We start from the raw sequence: 18,807 nt of genomic DNA on the forward strand, positions 1-18,807 counted from the left end.
TTACCCACTGAAAACAAAACAAAACAAAAAATAATCACTGGAGAAAAATAACAGAATATAATAAATCTCCATAAGTTAATACACAAATGTGCAGTACACAATCCAAAATTATCTGATATACAAAGAACCCCTCCCCCCAAAAAACGGAACACAGTTTCAAGAAAAAAGAAAATCAATTCCAACTCCAATATAAACCATGTTGGACCTAACAGCAAGCATTTTAAAGTGGCTATTATTGTGATATGATAGATGTGCTCGGTAATGCTATGGTGGTAATCATACTGTAGTATATAAATGTCTCAAATCAACAAGTATACCTTAAACGTACACAATATTATATGTCAATTATAGCTCATCAAAATGCCTTTGTTCAAAATTCACAAGACTAAATAAATATGAGAAATTAAAAAGTAAAGTAGCTCCTATAACTATCTTCAGTGAAGTAAAACAAAATGCTTTCAATGCATGAAAACTCGGCAGAAAAACAGAAACAGTAAGAACCAAATGAAATGCTAGCAATGGAAAATATTCTGAAATTCTCTATGTGATGATTTTCTTTCTGATACACTATCCACTTCATTTAATCTAGTCCTATTTTTAATCAGCAGTTTGCTACATTAAAAGGTCTTTCAAGACAAGGATCAAGACTTAAACCCATGGTTGAATCTGCAATACCTTTTACAATGTCTGGCATGTAGAAATGCTCAACACATGTCTGTCATTAATTTACTTAATTGATGTATTGTTTAATTTCTAAAATAATAAACAAAAGAGGTTTATCATTTTCTTCTTCTCAAAAATTCTGGTCATCCTTTATTTTAGAGTGTGCTGATAAAGACAATCAAGGAATTGAATGATTATAGAACTACTCCTTTAGCATTATACAATTTACATTTCAAAATGCTGAAAATGTACTCTATAAAACCACACTCAAAAATGAGTTCTGGCCCCTGTAGAATTTTCATTATGTCATTTCTGAGTCGTTCATTGTTTTATTGTTTATACATAAGTGGGTACATACCTACTACTACAACTATTCAAACTTACATTTTTAAATTATTTGTGACTTTGTTTTCTTGTTTCGCTATATATATAATAAAAGTGACCTTTTTTGATAACTCAGTTCATTTGCTTTCTTTATGAAGAGATAGGAAGCAAAATAACAGGGCTGCCTCTCCACTAGAAATTTCAATATAGTAATACTTCAAATGTTTAGAATCCAAATTTCTTACTGTATTGGGGGAGGGGCTGGCAACAATCAAGATATGCAGTCTTGCCAGAACTTTATATGTTAGGCATAGTATAATTTGAATAATATTCACAACATGTCCTTGGATAACTCTTTTATGTTTCACTTTTAAGTTTGATTAGGTTTAATAATTTAAAAGTCAAGGTTAGATATATTTGTATAATTCAAACCACTTTTAAAGCTAATATGCTATTAAATTAGGGCTAACAGGTAGAGTGAAGAAAATTAATAAGGTATTACCCAATTTCCTAATCCTATAACCTTCACTACATTATGAATTTTATTAGGCTATTCCATATAAAAATATGTGATAGAAAAAGTAATTCATTTTAGGTGTCATATCCTATATATTATTTTGTGAAGATATAAGCCCCAGAATTAAAAGGAAGAATATAACTACAACTTACTCCTTGACAATGAAGATAGTCAACTGTGTTAGTTATTATAAACAGTACATCACTAGCTTCCCGTTCTGAAAAACATTTTTGTTTGAGAATACGGTCAAGTAGCTCTCCTCCTTTCATCAAATCCGTAACAAGGTAAACATATCTACCATCATCATAAACCTAAAAAAGAACATATTTTATAAATGATATTATTTATAATTACAATTCTGAAACGTTTTAAATTATATTTACTTTGCTTTTCTAATGAACCTCTAGTGTTAAAAAATATATTATTCCTTTAGTATTAATATAGTGCAGGCTCTACTGAAGGTTAAACTGGCTAAATGGACTCTTACGCCATTCTGTGAGACCATGTGAAACATATAATTGTTTTAACTTTTGAAGTTTTCTGTTATACTTCATCAAAGAATATAAATGGAAAAATAAAACTTTGTGCCTCTCAAATGGCATCTGTCTCATTTTTTTACTGTATTATAGGCACTTTCCTTCCTTAATGATAGTAAGCTTCCTTCTGGCAGTAAATATATTATTTGTTTTTTAATATCTTCCCCATAGTCTCTTATCTGACATGGTGTCTTCAATATTTGTTGAATTCAAATACTATATCAAGGAGAATATATTAAAAATATGTACACCCTTCTATTCAGATCATGTGATATCTACATCTACACATACAAACACATATGTGTAGACATATATCTATCTATCTATCCACACACATACATACATTTACATATACATAAAATACTATTTAAGGATTATAAATCAAAATGCATATCATATTATCTAAAACAAACTGATCAAGGTGATGGTTTATTTGTCTGCCTTTTCTACAGAGGAAAGAGCATTATTTTCTTTACGTGAAAAGTCAGCATTCAGTAACATCTATTAATATGAGTTATATGTTCACTTTAAAAAAAGTAGACTAATACTATTTCACCCAAGCAACAATCCACAACGCTACAGCCAACTGCTGTACAATCAAGAAAGTAAAATCTCCTAGAATTTGGCAGATTCCCAATCTCCTGTATCTTCTATACTTGTAGTACTAGAGAATAATAAATGTTGCTGGTGATAATGTTAACTAGTTAACACCTAGAATACATTCAAGTAATCAGGACAGTCTCATTTACCAACCATCATAGTTCCTTTCTGACGTTTTATAATAAGGGTAGTAGTATAAAATCACAGGGGGAAAATGAAGAACTGAAGTGGCAAATTTAAGAGTCTTAAGATTTTGTGGCATGGAAGTAAACATACCATGGCCATGAAAAGTTTCAATAAGAAAATAAAGTGCCAAGTCATAACTTCATTAGCTTAGCTGATACATAGATTTTAAATACCTACATCCTTTAAAGTGATAATGTTAGGGTGTTGTCCATAGCGCATCAAAATTTCAATTTCTTCTGAGGGGTCTCTTTTACTTTTGTCAATGATCTAAGAAATAAGACAAGAACAATCTCAGAGGAAAAATATTTTCTTTGTCTAAAAATGAATGACATAATTTCAATTTGGTTATATTTTCAAGAAAATAATAAAACTCAAGAGTAATGTTTATCTCACATTATTTTAATATTTACAAATTTCCTATAACTGAAACAATAAAAAACACATTATATTCCACCTAACTAAAACTATACTGATAATTTGATCCAAATGTGACAGTAATTGTCACAATTGTTCAATCTTAAAATACTACATTAAAATAAAATTATTCAAAAGCAAGACATTCATGAAACACACTGTTCCTCCAAAATAAAGTCTTTTTTTATTGAACAAAATAAAGTCTTGGAAAGAAATTCAAAATGAAAATATTAAGTCTTAAGAGGTTTTCCTCATCATTTTATCTTTGCTTTCTCCACTTGCTCCACTGAAAAACTGTCTGTCAGTTAACCTGCAATTTAACTTACACATATAAAACAAACCAAAAAAAGTTAGCCTCAGAGACAATACCTTCACTGCAAATTCCATGTTGGTAGCAGTATGTATGCATCGTTTGCAAACAGAATAGGAGCCAACACCAATATCCTCTTTCAATTCATATACTTCACCAAATTGTGCAGCATTTCCATTTATCTGTTTTTGTTAAAAAGTAAAATACAAAAGAGAATGATATGGTTTCACATTTTTTATCTTCTCTCCTAAGTATACATTCTTCTTAAATCTTTTAAAAATCAAGAATAATTCTAGAGAAGTTTTATCAGTATTTATAAATGGTTTACACAGATTCTGAACTGATCCTAAATTGTAGACTTTCTAGATCCCGAAAGCCAATACAATAATTAAATCAACTAGCTAATACATCACCCATTACATTTTCTTGCCAAAAGAGATCACATAAATACATAAATATAATTAAAGGTTACTACTGTCTGCTTTTTTCCAAAACATATGGAGACATCTTTAATTCATTATACAGAGATAAATGAAGCAGTTAAAAATCACTTAAAAATCACTGTAAATCCATTAGCAATAACTGAAAGAAATAATTATCCGTAATCTGAATAATCTAAGTGGAATTTACCTGAACAATTGGTAATACATTTGCACTTGTGATCGGAGTGATTTTATATTCTTCTGCAATAGAAGTTGCAACAAAGCTGAATCCTTTGAAGAGTTGATGAGCATTAGCGCTAGCTGGCAAACCAGGAGAATCTAATGTCCAAATAATTATATTTAATTAGAACTACACAGAATTTTATGATATGAAATGTCAACATTTCTTTGAATATAAAGGAAACCATTAAATGTTATCATCAGACATACTATATTAGGTATTTGATGTATTTTATATTATCTGTTTCCCCATACTATTATGCAAGCTCCATGTAGATTATAATTTTTGTCTGTTCTGTTCACTTCTGCACCGTCACTGCTTAGTACATAGTAGGTATTCAATATTTGTTGAATGAATGTATGAAACAGATGCCAATAAAAGTAAACCTCATTAAATTCTAAACTATAAGAGTCAGAGTGATATATCTCATATCTTACCTCCTACCCCCATCCTCTAATGCATTAGCATGTCAAAAAACTTTAAAAAAAAAAAAAAAACAAAACGTTCACCCTTTGCTCTAGTCTGTGCTTCCCTAGTAAATATTTCCCATGTAAAGCCTCTACTTGAAAGGTGTCCAAGCAATGCTGTATATAGGATCCACACTTCCACACAGGACAAACCACCCTCTGCAAACTTACAATTCTTTTAGTTTTTACCTAAGAAGCTAGTTTACTTTTTTAACCATCTAACTGAATAAAAGCCCTGATGTTACACATAAACATGCATTACCTTTAGGTGTTTTTGCAGTAAATTCAGGATCAAAACAAAAAGTATCATCTGGTTTTCCAGAAGCCGGTTTGAAAGGAGGCTGAACTTCTCTTTTATATAATTTCTAGAAGAAATAACAGAATAACACAGAAACGTATTAATACTTGAAAAACTATTAAAGCAGAACATGATATTCACAGTCCTTAACAGAATACTCACAATTTCATAAATGAAATTTCAACAGGCTTCAGATACCTGTTAACCAAATTCTAAATTCTAACCTGTTAACCAAATTCTGTGTATCATCTAAACTTGAGAGATAATGTACAGAATCAAATGAGACCAAGAAACACAGCAGCAATGCCACAGGTTGCATTCACGAGGAATAATTCTGTTCAGTTTTGGATTTCAAAAACTGACTTGAATTCTCACTGGTAAAATAACCATACAGAACATATCACAATGTTACCATGCAGAAATAACTAATAACATTCTAGGATATCAAACTTAGTAATTAGTCTATCTCCAAGAAATATGCATTATACCTATTTTGTTTTCACATAAAAATATGCATTAGATGCACTGTTTAGAGCTCTTTTTATAGAATTCACAAATTTAAACTTGTCTAACAATCTAACTTCCTAAAATTTATGTTTTTGAAAGACATATAAAATATCTTACAACATAACTGTTTTTTGGAAATCTACTTTTTTAAAAGCTCACAGTCCCACAGTGAGGGAAAATTAATAGAGGATTACTTTAAAGTAATTTTCATTTATTTAAATAAGTACACATTCCACTCTTTTATTATTTAAGAGGAATAAACAAACTGTTTAGATATAAAAATAATGGAAAAATAATTTCTAGTTTTTCTAGTTAAAGAAAAAGGAAGAGCAGAGAAGCATTAGAAAAAAATGACAAGGGAATGCAAGGACACCGAAAGAGGGATTCACACAGATATGACAAAGGGCAGACTCCCATGCAGTATGTTCACTGCGTGGCCTTTCAGGATATTACTACTATTAATGTGTTGCAGTTTTACAACTATAAAAAATAAATCAAAATATTAACTTCTGAAACCTGTTCTACAAGCCAGAAGAAATAATAATTTGGTCAGTGAATAGTGGCTCTCTACCTCTGCCTTAGAAATCAAAAGAGACACTTTTTCTTTTGGGAAAATTTTCAATACCAGTGCCAGAATTAAATAATCAGAAACACTTACCTATGATGATTAATAGTACATAAAATACATAAAGCTGTGTTGTAAACAACAACAAAAAGTGAGCTTTTCTAAGAAAAGCTCATTAGTCTGGGAGTTGCAACTTAAAAAAATTTAATACATGACTTTGCAGAATTTCACAATGTTTCTGTTTTCATGTTCTCTCAAAATTTAGTAAAATACCTATATACAAAGATTTTCACTTCTTAACAAATGTAATTTGTTCTAATACATGACAAAGAACCATTTGAAATTAAATAACATCTTAGATTCTTTAGAATTCATTTTTCTATAAGAATCTGTCCTATGATTCATCCCCCTTCTCCTTTCTCTTCTTCCCCCCACATTCCCCAACCTAGAATAGGGGAGAATATTAACCATATTAAACAGGTAAGACAAATGAGCAACAAAAATTTACTACATATCATCCACACATCTACTGGTTCAAGGTAATTGCATGAAATGCTACACCTGTAAATAAAAATCTCATACTAAATATAAAACAAATGGATTAAGTTTATCAGCAAAGTCCATATATTACCATTTACTCTTCAGTTTTTGTTTTTATTAAAGGTACTCAGTCACGAACTTTCTACTGAACTTACATTCCAGTCAATATTTGCAAAAAAAAGATGTCTTTTGATTTCGTCGACTCCTTCTGAACCTATAAAAATGGAAATAATTTTTTTACCAGTCTGATTTTTGTAATCTGCCTACCTGGCTTCCAGGCTATTACCTGTAAATAGGAGTACACACATTTCATAGATTCCCTGAAGTGAAAAGTTTACGATTTCTTATCTGATGCTTTATTAATTGGTCCTCTGAATTTAATATAATTAAAAAATAGCTGATGTTCATGCTGAAGCACATAGGGCATCATGAAATACTGAAATGCCTTCTGAATCAAATAAAAATCATATCTAACATAACATTAAAATTAAAGCAATTATCATTTTCTTCATAATTCAATTTATGATCTCATATCTATAGGCCAAATTAAAAATGCAATGAATAAAGTGACATTGAAATTTTAACACATGGACATAAACAGGGTAATAGGATCACATTTGGATCCAGGGAAAGGCTACTAGAAAGTAGCCAAATAATGAGCAGTTATGGAAACATAACATTTATCCTGAAGAATATTGGAAGGGACAAAATAATTATCTTCAAATATCTAAAAGGAATACCTATAGAAGGGAGAATTCTGTGAATTATGTCAAAAGAGACATTCATATGATATAATGATATATATTAAACATAAGTTCTGAATAACTAGACCACTCCATTTTTTAATGATGGATATAACAGAGTTTACTGGAATCTCTGCATACATAAAACGTAGAATTCTACGTATAAACACATAGCAGCAGTAAATGAACTTAGGCCAGAAAACATAAAGTTCTAATTATCCTCCCAAAGCATGTAGTATATTGTTATAAAAGCTAAGAAAATAAACAATACCCAATCTATTTGCTGGATTCCTTTTGAATAACATCCTTAGAAGACTTTGTGCTTCAGCACTAAGAAACTGAGGCATTCCAAGTTTTGCTCTGGAAAAGAGGATTTCAGAAAATTTCATTTAAATCTAGCCATACTTCTAAATTGATAAATCCCAAAAAGAATTTTAAAGAACGCTTTCACAATGGCAAATAATGTCCCCTATATGGTGGAAGGGAATGAGACAATGTGAAAAATGTTCTTTTGTGTCAAATGAAAACCATAACAAGTTTCTCAAAACTGAAAGCAAGGAATTTTTCCCAAAAGAAAAAAATGTTTACACTTACTTTAATATCATATTCATGGTCTCATTTCTGTCTTTACCTTGAAATGGCAGAGTACCAGTAAGCATTTCAAACTAAAACAAACAAAAAATACCACGAGTCAACTTAGTACAACTTAGAATTTACAATGAAATTCATCAGAAATAAGAATGAGACTTGTAATACATGATCATCAAATCATGCAGGATCTACATGATAGTAGGTCAAAACAGGACCAGAAAACTAGGTCGCATAAGGGAATACACCTCTGGTACCCCACAGTACATAGGCCAAATGAGAGGTGATTTGTAGCAAATGTAACCAACCATTTTTTCAATCCTAAATTCCCCAAACCAAAGCAATGTGGAAATAGACACAAGGCATTTTCTTTTAAAACAAATATAAGCTTTTAAAGCAAACATTTAACAATGAAAGAAAAGCAAAAATAAGTACTGAGCCATTTCAAATTCATACATGCTCAAGAAAGATAATCATTCTCATTCCCTTTGCTCTCTTTAAAAAAAAAAAGGAACCAAACAAGAAGCTATACACACAGATACACACAACACACACTGATATATGTATTTTAATTTGAGACAGTTGTACACAGCATAATGAAAACATTTTCCCTAAGAGAGTTAATTGAAATGCGGATAACTAGAACATTAAATAATCATATTTAAAAGAAAAAGTAGATGTGAAAATGAAGACCATTATAGCTCACTAGAGAGAAATGTTTTTATATCCCTAATCTTTAAATATTACTTTTTTGTTTGTTTTTTTATACTGCAGGTTCTTATTAGGCATCAATTTTATACACATCAGGGTATACATGTCAATCCCAACCGCCCAATTCAGCACACCACCATCCCCACCCCACCACAGTTTTCCCCCCTAGGTGTCCATATGTCCGTTCTCTACATCTGTGTCTCAACTTCTGCCCTGCAAACCGGCTCATCTGTACCATTTTTCTAGGTTCCACATACATGCGTTAATATACGATATTTGTTTTTCTCTTTCTGACTTACTTCACTCTGTATGACAGTCTCTAGATCCATCCACGTCTCAACAAATGACTCAATTTCGTTCCTTGTTATGGCTGAGTAATATTCCATTGTGTATATGAACCACAACTTCTTTATCCATTCGTCTGTTGATGGGCATTTAGGTTGCTTCCATGGCCTGGCTATTGTAAATAGTGCTGCAATGAACATTCAGGTGCATGTGTCTTTTTGAATTACGGTTTTCTCTGGGTATATGCCCAGTAGTGGATTTCTCGGTCATATGGTAATTTTATTTTTAGTTTTTTAAGGAACCTCCATATTGTTCTCCATAGTGGCTGTATCAATTTACATTCCCACCAACAGTGCAAGAGGGTTCCCTTTTCTCCACACCCTCTCCAGCATTTGTTGTTTGTAGATTTTCTGATGATGCCCATTCTAACAGGAGTGAGGTGATACCTCATTGTAGTTTTGATTTGCATTTCTCTAATAATTAGTGATGTTGAGCAGCTTTTCATGTGCTTCGTGGCCGTCTGTATGTATTCTTTGGAGAAATGTCTATTTAGGTCTTCTGCCCATTTTTGGATTGGGGTGTTTGTTTCTTTAATATTGAGCTGAATGAGCTGTTTATATATTTTGGAGATTAATCCTTTGTGCGTTGATTCGTTTGCAAATATTTTCTCCCATTCTGAGGGTTGTCTTTTGGTCTTGTTTATGGTTTCCTTTGCTGTGCAAAAGCTTTGAAGTTTCATTAGGTCCCATTTGTTTATTTTTGTTTTTATTTCCATTACTCTAAGAGGTGGATCAAAAAAGATCTTGCTGTGATTTATGTCAAAGAGTGTTCTTCCTATGTTTTCCTCTAAGAGTTTTATAGTGTCCAGTCTTACATTTAGATCTCGAATCCATTTTGAGTTTATTTTTGTGTATGGTGTTAGGGAGTATTCTAATTTCATTCTTTTACATGTAGCTGTCCAGTTTTCCCAGCACCACTTATTGAAGAGGCTGTCTTTTCTCCACTGTATATGCTTGCCTCCTTTATCAAAGATAAGGTGACCATATGTGCGTGGGTTTATCTCTGGGCTTTCTATCCTGTTCCATTGATCTATATTTCTGTTTTTCTGCCAGTACCATATTGTCTTGATTACTGTAGCTTTGTAGTATAGTCTGAAGTCAGGGAGTCTGATTCCTCCAGCTCCGTTTTTTTCCCTCAAGATTGCTTTGGCTGTTCGGGGTCTTTTGTGTCTCCATACAAATTTTAAGATGATTTGTTGTAGTTCTGTAAAAAATGCCATTGGTAATTTGATAGGGATTGCATTGAATCTGTAGATTGCTTTGGGTAGTATACTCATTTTCACAATGTTGATTCTTCCAATCCAAGAACATGGTATATCTCTCCATCTCTTGGTATCATCTTCAATTTCTTTCATCAGTGTCTTATAGTTTTCTGCATACAGGTCTTTTGTCTCCCTAGGTAGGTTTATTCGTAGGTATTTTATTCTTTTTGTTGCAATGGTAAATGGGAGTGTTTTCTTAATTTCTCTTTCAGATTTTTCATCATTAGTGTATAGGAATACAAGAGATTTCTGTGCATTAATTTTGTATCCTGCAACTTTACCATATTCATTAATTAGCTCTAGCAGTTTTCTCGTGGCAGTTTAAGGATTCTCTATGTATAGTATCATGTCATCCGCAAGCAGTGACAGTTTTACTTCTTCTTTTCGAATTTGTATTCCTTTTATTTCTTTTTCTTCTCTGATTGCCGTGGCTAGGACTTCCAGAACTATGTTGAATAATAGTGGTGAGAGTGGACATCCTTGTCTCTTTGCTGACCTTAGAGGAAATGCTTTCAGTTTTTCACCATTGAGAATGAAGTTTGCTGTGGGTTTATCATATATGGCCTTTATTATGTTGAGGTAGGTTCCCTCTATGCCCACTTTCTGGAGAGTTTTTATCATAAATGGGTGTTGAACTTTGTCAAAAGCTTTTTTTGCATCTATTGAGATGATCATATGGTTTTTCTTCCTCAATTTGTTAATATGGTGTATCACATTGATTGATTTGCGTATACTGGAGAATCCTTGCATCCCTGGGATAAATCCCACTTAATCGTGGTGTATGATCCTTTTAATGTGTTGTTGGATTCTGTTTGCTAGTATTTTGTTGAGGATTTTTGCATCTATATTCATCAGTGATATTGGTCTGTAATTTTCTTTTTTTGTAGTGTCTTTGTCTGGTTTTGGTATCAGGGTGATGGTGGCCTCATAGAATGAGTTTGGGAGTGTTCCTTCCTCTGCAATTTTCTGGAAGAGTTTGAGAAGGATAGGTGTTAGCTCTTCTCTAAATGTTTGATAGAATTCACCTGTGAAGTCGTCTGGTCCTGGACTTTTGTTTGTTGGAAGATTTTTAATCACACTTTCAATTTCATTAATTGTGATTGGTCTGTTCATATTTTCTGTTTCTTCCTGGTTCAGTCTTGGATGGTTATACCTTTCTAAGAACTTGTCCATTTCTTCCAGGTTGTCCATTTTATTGGCATAAAGTTGCTTGTAGTAGTCTCTTAGGATGCTTTGTATTTCTGCAGTGTCTGTTGTAACTTCTCCTTTTTCATTTCTGATTTTATTGATTTGAGTCCTCTCCCTCTTTTTCTTGATGAGTCTGGCTAATGGCTTATCAATTTTGTTTATCTTCTCAAAGAGCCAGCTTTTAGTTTTATTGATCTTTGCTATTGTTTTCTTTGTTTCTATTTCACTTATTTCCGCTCTGATCTTTATGATTTCTTTCCTTCTGCTAACTTTGGGTTTTGTTTGTTCTTCATTCTCTAGTTTCTTTAGGTGTAAGGTTAGATTGTTTACTTGAGATTTTTCTTGTTTCTTTAGGTAGGCTTGTATAGTTATAAACTTCCCTCTTAGAAATGCTTTTGCTGCATCCCATAGGTTTTGGGTCGTCGTATTTTCATTGTCATTTGTCTCTAGGTATTTTTTGATTTCCTCTTTGATTTCTTCAGTGATCTCTTGGTTATTTAGTAACGTATTGTTTAGCCTCCATGTGTTTGTCCTTTTTACGTTCTTTTCCCTGTAATTCATTTCTAATCTCATAGCACTGTGGTCAGAAAAGATGCTTGATATGATTTCAATTTTCTTAAATTTACTGAGGCTTGATTTGTGACCCAAGATGTGATCTATCCTGGAGAATGTTCCGTGCGCACTTGAGAAGAACGTGTAATCTGCTGATTTTGGATGGAATGTCCTATAGATATCAATTAAATCTATCTCGTCTATTGTGTCATTTAAAACTTCTGTTTCCTTATTTATTTTCATTTTGGATGATCTGTCCATTGGTGTAAGTGAGGTGTTAAAGTCCCCCACTATTATTGTGTTACTGTAAATTTCCTCTTTTATAGCTGTTAGCAGTTGCCTTATGTATTGAGGTGCTCCTTTGTTGGGTGCATATATATTTATAATTGTTATATCTTCTTCTTGGATTGATCCCTTGATCATTATGTAGTGTCCTTCTTTGTCTCTTGTAACATTCTTTATTTTAAAGCCTATTTTATCTAATATGAGTATAGCTACTCCAGCTTTCTTTTGATTTCCATTTGCATGGAATATCTTTTTCCATCCCCTCACTTTCAGTCTGTACGTGTCCCTAGGTCTAAAGTGGGTCTCTTGTAGACAGCATATATATGGGTCTTGTTTTTGTATCCATTCAGCAAGCCTGTGTCTTTTGGCTGGAGCATTTAATCCATTCACGTTGAAGGTAATTATCGATATGTATGTTCCTATGACCATTTTCTTAATTGTTTTGGGTTTGTTTTTGTAGGTCCTTTTCTTCTCTTGTGTTTCCCACTTAGAGAAGTTCCTTTAGCATTTGTTGTAGAGCTGGTTTGGTGGTGCTGAATTCTCTTAGCTTTTGCTTGTCTGTAAAGCTTTTGATTTCTCCATCAAATCTAAATGAGATCCTTGCCAGGTAGAGTAATCTTGGTTGTAGGTTCTTCCCTTTCATCACTTTAAGTATATCATGCCACTCCCTTCTGGCTTGCAGAGTTTCTGCTGAGAAATCAGCTGTTAACCTTATGGGAGTTCCCTTGTATGTTATTTGTCGTTTTTCCCTTGCTGCTTTCAATAATTTTTCTTTGTCTTTAATTTTTGCCACTTTGATTACTATGTGTCTCGGCGTGTTTCTCCTTGGGTTTATCCTGTATGGGACTCTCTGTGCTTCCTGGACTTGGGTGGCTATTTCCTTTCCCATGTTAGGGAAGTTTTCGACTATAATCTCTTCAAATATTTTCTCTGGTCCTTTCTCTCTCTCTTCTCCTCCTGGGACCCCTATAATGCGAATGTTGTTGCGTTTAATGTTGTCCCAGAGGTCTCTTAAGCTGTCTTCATTTCTTTTCATTCTTTTCTCTTTAGTCTGTTCCGCAGCAGTGAATTCCACCATTCTGTCTTCCAGGTCACTTATCCGTTCTTCTGCCTCAGTAATTCTGCTATTGATTCCTTCTAGTGTAGTTTTCATATCAGTTATTGTATTGGTCATCTCTGTTTGTTTGTTCTTTAATTCTTCTAGGTCTTTGTTAATCATTTCTTGCATCTTCTCAATCTTTGCCTCCATTCTTATTCCGAGGTCCTGGATCATCTTCACTATCATTATTCTGAATTCTTTTTCTGGAAGGTTGCCTATCTCCACTTCATTTAGTTGTTTTTCTGGGGTTTTTTCTTGTTCCTTCATCTGGTATATAGCCCTCTGCCTTTTCATCTTGTCTATCTTTTTGTAACTGTGGTTTTTGGTCCACAGGCTGCAGGATTGTAGTTTTTCTTGCTTCTGCTGTCTGCCCTCTGGTGGTTGAGGCTATCTAAGAGGCTTGATGGGAGGCTCTGGTGGTGGGTAGACCTGATTGTTGCTGTGGCGGTCAGAGCTCCCTAAAACTTTAATCCACTTGACTGTTGATGGGTGGGGCTGGGTTCCCTCCCTGTTGGTTGTTTTGCCTGAGGCAACCCAACACTGGAGCCTACCTGGGCTCTTTGGTGGGGTTAATGGCAGACTCTGGGAGGGCTCACGCCAGGGAGCACTTCCCAGAACCTCCACTGCCAGTGTCCTTGTCCCCACGGTGAAACAGAGCCACCCCCCGCCTCTGCAGGAGACCCCCCAACACCAGCAGGTAGGTCTGGTTCAGTCTCCCCCAGGGTCACTGTTCCTTCCCCTGGGTCCCGATGCACACACTACTTTGTGTGTGCCCTCCAAGAGTGGGGTCTCTGTTTCCCCCAGTCCTGTCGAAGTCCTGCAATCAATTCCCACTAGGCTTCAAAGTCTGATTCTCTAGGAATTCCTCCTCCCGTTGCCGGACCCCCAGCTTGGGAAGCCTGACGTGGGGCTCAGAAGCTTCACTCCAGTGGGTGGACTTCTGTGGTATAAGTGTTCGCCAGTCTGTGAGTCACCCACCCAGCAGTTATGGGATTTGATTTTACTCTGATTGCGCCCCTCCTACCGTGTCACTGTGGCTTCTCCTCTGTCCTTGGACGTGGGGTATCCTCCTTGGTGAAGTCCAGTGTCTTCCTTTCGATGACTGTCCAGCAGCTAGCTGTGATTCTGGTGCTCTCGCAAGAGGGAGTGAGAGCACGTCCTTCTACTCCACCATCTTGGTTAATCCCCAAGCTAATATTTAAATCTTAAGCTTAGATTCAATAATGGCTTTGGCCTCAGTCCTCTGTTCATTTATTTGAACTTACAGCCTTAGTTAGCTTATCTATTCAACTCTCTCCTGATGACTGATGACTCTCAAATTGATTCCAGTTTCAATCTCTCTCAATCCCCAGTTTTCCCTTCCACATCTAAAGTAATGGTTCTCAACTGGAGCCTGAAGAGATAGGGGTAGGAGTCACAGAAAGGTAATGAAGACGAAGGGAAGTATGGTGTATAGGGATCATCTCTCTCAAGCTCCAGCCCCCTGCCCCCAAACCTAAAGTAATGGTTCTCTCCTGGAGATTGGAGGAGTAAGAGGTGGAAAGGCAAGAACAAAAAGAAAAAGAGAAGGATAGTACATTGGAATCACACCTGCCCCTCAAATAAACGATATGCTGGCTGGCAGGGTAGTTTTTTGTTGTTGTTGTTGTTTTTTAAGGTCTTCAGATGATTCTGACGCTCTCTCCACTGCCCTCTCCTAATTCATTACTATCAAGGGGTTAAACACTAACCCACAGTAACCTATGCAATGTGTTAAAAATAAATTCTTTCCCCACTTTCAAAATCAGCTGTCCTTCCCAGCTATCTCTTTTCTATTGAACTACTTTTCTTTTGATCCCCTGAAGTTTTACAGGTATCTCTATCTTTGACCCTTCCCCTCTGTTTCATCTGTGGCATTTAATCTGTTACTAAGGTCGTCCACTTCTTCCCTTGAAATGTCTTTAATATTTCCTTTTTTTCATTCTATAATCTTAACAACTGTCTTCTAAGGAGAACTTCTTGGTCTCCCTACTTTTAGTTTCCTCCATTTGCAATCCATTTATATAATGCTACCAAGGCTAATTTTCCTAAAATACATTTTTTCTCTAATTACCATCGTGTTCAAGAACCTACAAAAGTTTCCTACCACCCAGAGTATTGTGTGCAAATCCTTATAGGCTTATAGCCTCATTTCCTCCACCTTCACCCTCATTCTCCACTACTACTCTAGTCAAACTGGTTCTCCAGGTCTTTCCTAATACTATCACAATACTATTCTTCTTGACACACAGCTATTTGAATTTTATCCATCCTTCAGGGCTTAATTTAAGTTCTATCTCCTCCACTTTTCTTACATCAACTTATATGAATTCTTGCCTGAACTCCTAAGGTATTTCCAGGCAGTTTATTTAGCTATTCCATTTGTTTCCCCAACCAGATAGCATGCTTTCTTAGGTCATGGAAAATGCCAAATATTGTACTTCTAGTCTGTTCCCACCCCACTGCCCTTACCAAATGCCAGGCTCATAACAGCCACTTAATATATTGATGCATCATACGGTAATTCAGTGATAAATAGGCAAAAATGGATTATCAGGCTTCTAAAGCAAATTGTGTCTGATTCAATAGCTATTCATTTATCACCCTACTTAATACTACAAATTCTATGCTTAATCTTATACCAAATCAGTCAGTCCATATGCTCATTATGCTAGATACTGTAGGAGATTATAAGTAGTAGAAGACAGGATTGCTCTCCTTAAGAGGTTTACAATCTTTCTAGGGACATGCTTGAAAAAATGTGACAATAAGATAATATACCATAAGGTGCTAAATTCTGTGATACCTAGTTAAAATACCATGTAACTACTAAACACAGTATTCTGAAATCTAAAATCTGGTAGGCCTTTATCTAAGTTTTAAATTTGAATAATTTATAAAAGAATGCTGCCATTTACCTTTTAATCTAGCAACTAAAAGAAATCAGAACACCAAAACCCTAATTTTTATTGTATAACAGCTAGCCAATCAAGTTTTTTAACAGTCATGAACTTGAGAACCCTATTCTCACCTAACACATTCCAACACTCAGATTAAAATTCGAAACAATACTAATTGTATATTGGCATAATTTTAAAAAAAACTACTTACCATAAGTACACCATATGACCACCAATCAGCACTCTGGGAATGACCTCTTCTATTTACTACTTCAGGAGCCATATACTCCACTGTACCACAAAATGAGTAGGCCTTCTTCTCCTGATCTACTGATTCCTTGCTGAGTCCAAAATCTATAATAACAATATTACACAAAAACATATCTGAAGATCTTCAGAAAATAGAAAATACCAAAAGAAACTAAACTATGAATTAAACCTACTCATGATGGCCTACGATTGCCATTAAGAAAGCTCCTTACCATTAAGAGACCAGTAATAGAAAGCAACCTGTATTTTATAATACTCTTTTGGAGCATTTAAAATTGCTCAGTTAAACCTCATCCTCAAAATACATGTTTTCATGTCTATACAGGAATATGATTCAACAATTTTGAAAGGACAACAATTAAATCAACACTGTCATAGTGACCTAATTTTTAAAACAGACTAAGACAAAAAAAGATAGTAATTTGCACTTTTTAAAATATTAGAAAGGCAAATTTTGCTTTGGCTTTGGTGAACTTCCATTTCGTTTATGGTCTTCAAAGAGCTAAAGGTACTGATATATAAAAATCAATCTTATTTCTATATACTAGCAATAAAAAATTGAAAGGTGAAATTTTAAAAGTACTATTTATAACACCACCAAAAAACCCTCATGAAATCCACAGGTATAAATATACAAAGTATGTATATACAAGACTTGCATGCTGAAAACTATAAACATCAATGAAAAGAATCAGAGTAGATCTAAGTAAATGGAGAGAGATACTGGTCATGATTTGGAAGATTCAATGTTGTTAAAGATGTCAATTCTCCCAAAACTGATCTACAGAGTCAATGAAACATTAATAAAAATCCCAGCAAGATTTCTTCTGTAAAAATCAACAAGCTGAATTTAAAATTTATATAAAAAGACAAAGGAAATAGAATAGCCAAAACAATTTTGAATAAAAAAGGAAAATTCAAGGACTCACACTACCTGACTTCAATACTTACTATAAAGCTATAGTAATCAAGACAGTGTTGTACTGGAGAAAGGCTACACACACACATACATATATGAATGCAACAAAACAGCGTCCAAGAATAGACTGACATATACAGTCGGCTCTGCTATACTTGTTTTAAAACTGCAAATTTGTTCCAATGCGATTGATACCTTACTGTTACCTTTCAGAGATTTATACCACTTCACAAACGTCCTTTGCTGTACTATTTCTGACAAAACTGACATTTAACACTAGAGTTTGCTTGGCGAATATAACATGAATTTCAAATTTCAGCTTGGTTTATGTGCAATTTTGCCCGCAAGAAATAATAGGTGAAACACTAGAAAACTGCACCTAGTTGAACTGAGCCAAGCAGAAATACATACATGCACACACCTCAAATATCTACCAGCTATTTCAGCACATCATGTGTGTTATAAGCCACTTCTGTTCACCTGTAGTATTAGAACTCCCAATTCCAGATAATTTACCTCCCACTACTTCACAATAACTTACAAACTGCAAACTTTCTGATGCCGATTATACAAGCAAATTTCAGGATTTTTTCAAAGTAAGGTATCATATTTATTGTGGTATTTATCTATTCTTAGTCAGTTAGAACATATAAAACAATGCCATCATTTTTAACAGCTTCCTATCTTTCTTTAATGTGTCACTGGTTTTATATTTTAGTGTTAAACCCCTAACTCCATTTTCTCCATAAGTCATATTTTTTACTATGCAATTATGCATAGTACAGTGATTTTTAAGATCATATGTGTTGCATTATAACAGAACTGGCTATATATAGCCAACTGATTTCTGACAAAGATGTAAAAGCAATTCCATGGAGAAAAGGTCAGTCTTTCCAACAAATGGTGCCAGAATAATAGAATATTGATATACAAAAATCCGTCCTCATACCATACCTCATAAACAAACATTAATTCAAAATTTCTTAGATACAACATCAAAAGTATAATCCAGGGCTTCCCTGGTGGTGCAGTGGTTAAGAATCCGCCTGCCAATGCAGGGGACATGGGTTCGAGCCCTGGTCCGGTAAGATCCCACATGCCGCGGAGCAACTAAGCCTGTGTGCCACAACTACCGAGCCTGTGCTCTAGAGCCCGTGAGCCACAACTACTGAAGCCTGCATGCTACAACAACTGAAGCCCGTGCACCTAGAGCCCGTGCTCTGCAACAAGAGAAGCCATTGCAATGGAAGCCCACGCACCGCAACGAAGAGTAGCCCCCGCTTGCCACAACTAGAGAAAGCCCACGTGCAGCAACAAAGACCCAATGCAGCCAAAAAT

General features: G+C 34.5%; 1 protein-coding gene across 4 annotated transcripts in view; it reads right to left on the minus strand.

Moving 5' to 3' along the window:
* Window positions 1–18,807, minus strand: part of RPS6KA6 (ribosomal protein S6 kinase A6) — a 197,192-nt gene that overhangs the window by 39,660 nt on the left and 138,725 nt on the right. For all 4 annotated transcript variants that reach the window (XM_068532501.1, XM_068532500.1, XM_068532499.1 and 1 more), the window contains 9 exons: window positions 16,492–16,634; window positions 7,928–7,998; window positions 7,605–7,693; window positions 6,746–6,804; window positions 4,943–5,045; window positions 4,181–4,311; window positions 3,610–3,732; window positions 3,004–3,093; window positions 1,657–1,815 (listed from right to left, as the gene is read on the minus strand). In XM_068532501.1, coding sequence (XP_068388602.1) covers window positions 1,657–1,815; window positions 3,004–3,093; window positions 3,610–3,732; window positions 4,181–4,311; window positions 4,943–5,045; window positions 6,746–6,804; window positions 7,605–7,693; window positions 7,928–7,998; window positions 16,492–16,634 — 968 coding nt within the window. The remainder of the gene's footprint in view (window positions 1–1,656; window positions 1,816–3,003; window positions 3,094–3,609; window positions 3,733–4,180; window positions 4,312–4,942; window positions 5,046–6,745; window positions 6,805–7,604; window positions 7,694–7,927; window positions 7,999–16,491; window positions 16,635–18,807) is intronic.

The sequence above is a fragment of the Eschrichtius robustus genome, chromosome X (assembly GCF_028021215.1).
Source record: "Eschrichtius robustus isolate mEscRob2 chromosome X, mEscRob2.pri, whole genome shotgun sequence".
NCBI lineage: Eukaryota > Metazoa > Chordata > Mammalia > Artiodactyla > Eschrichtiidae > Eschrichtius > Eschrichtius robustus.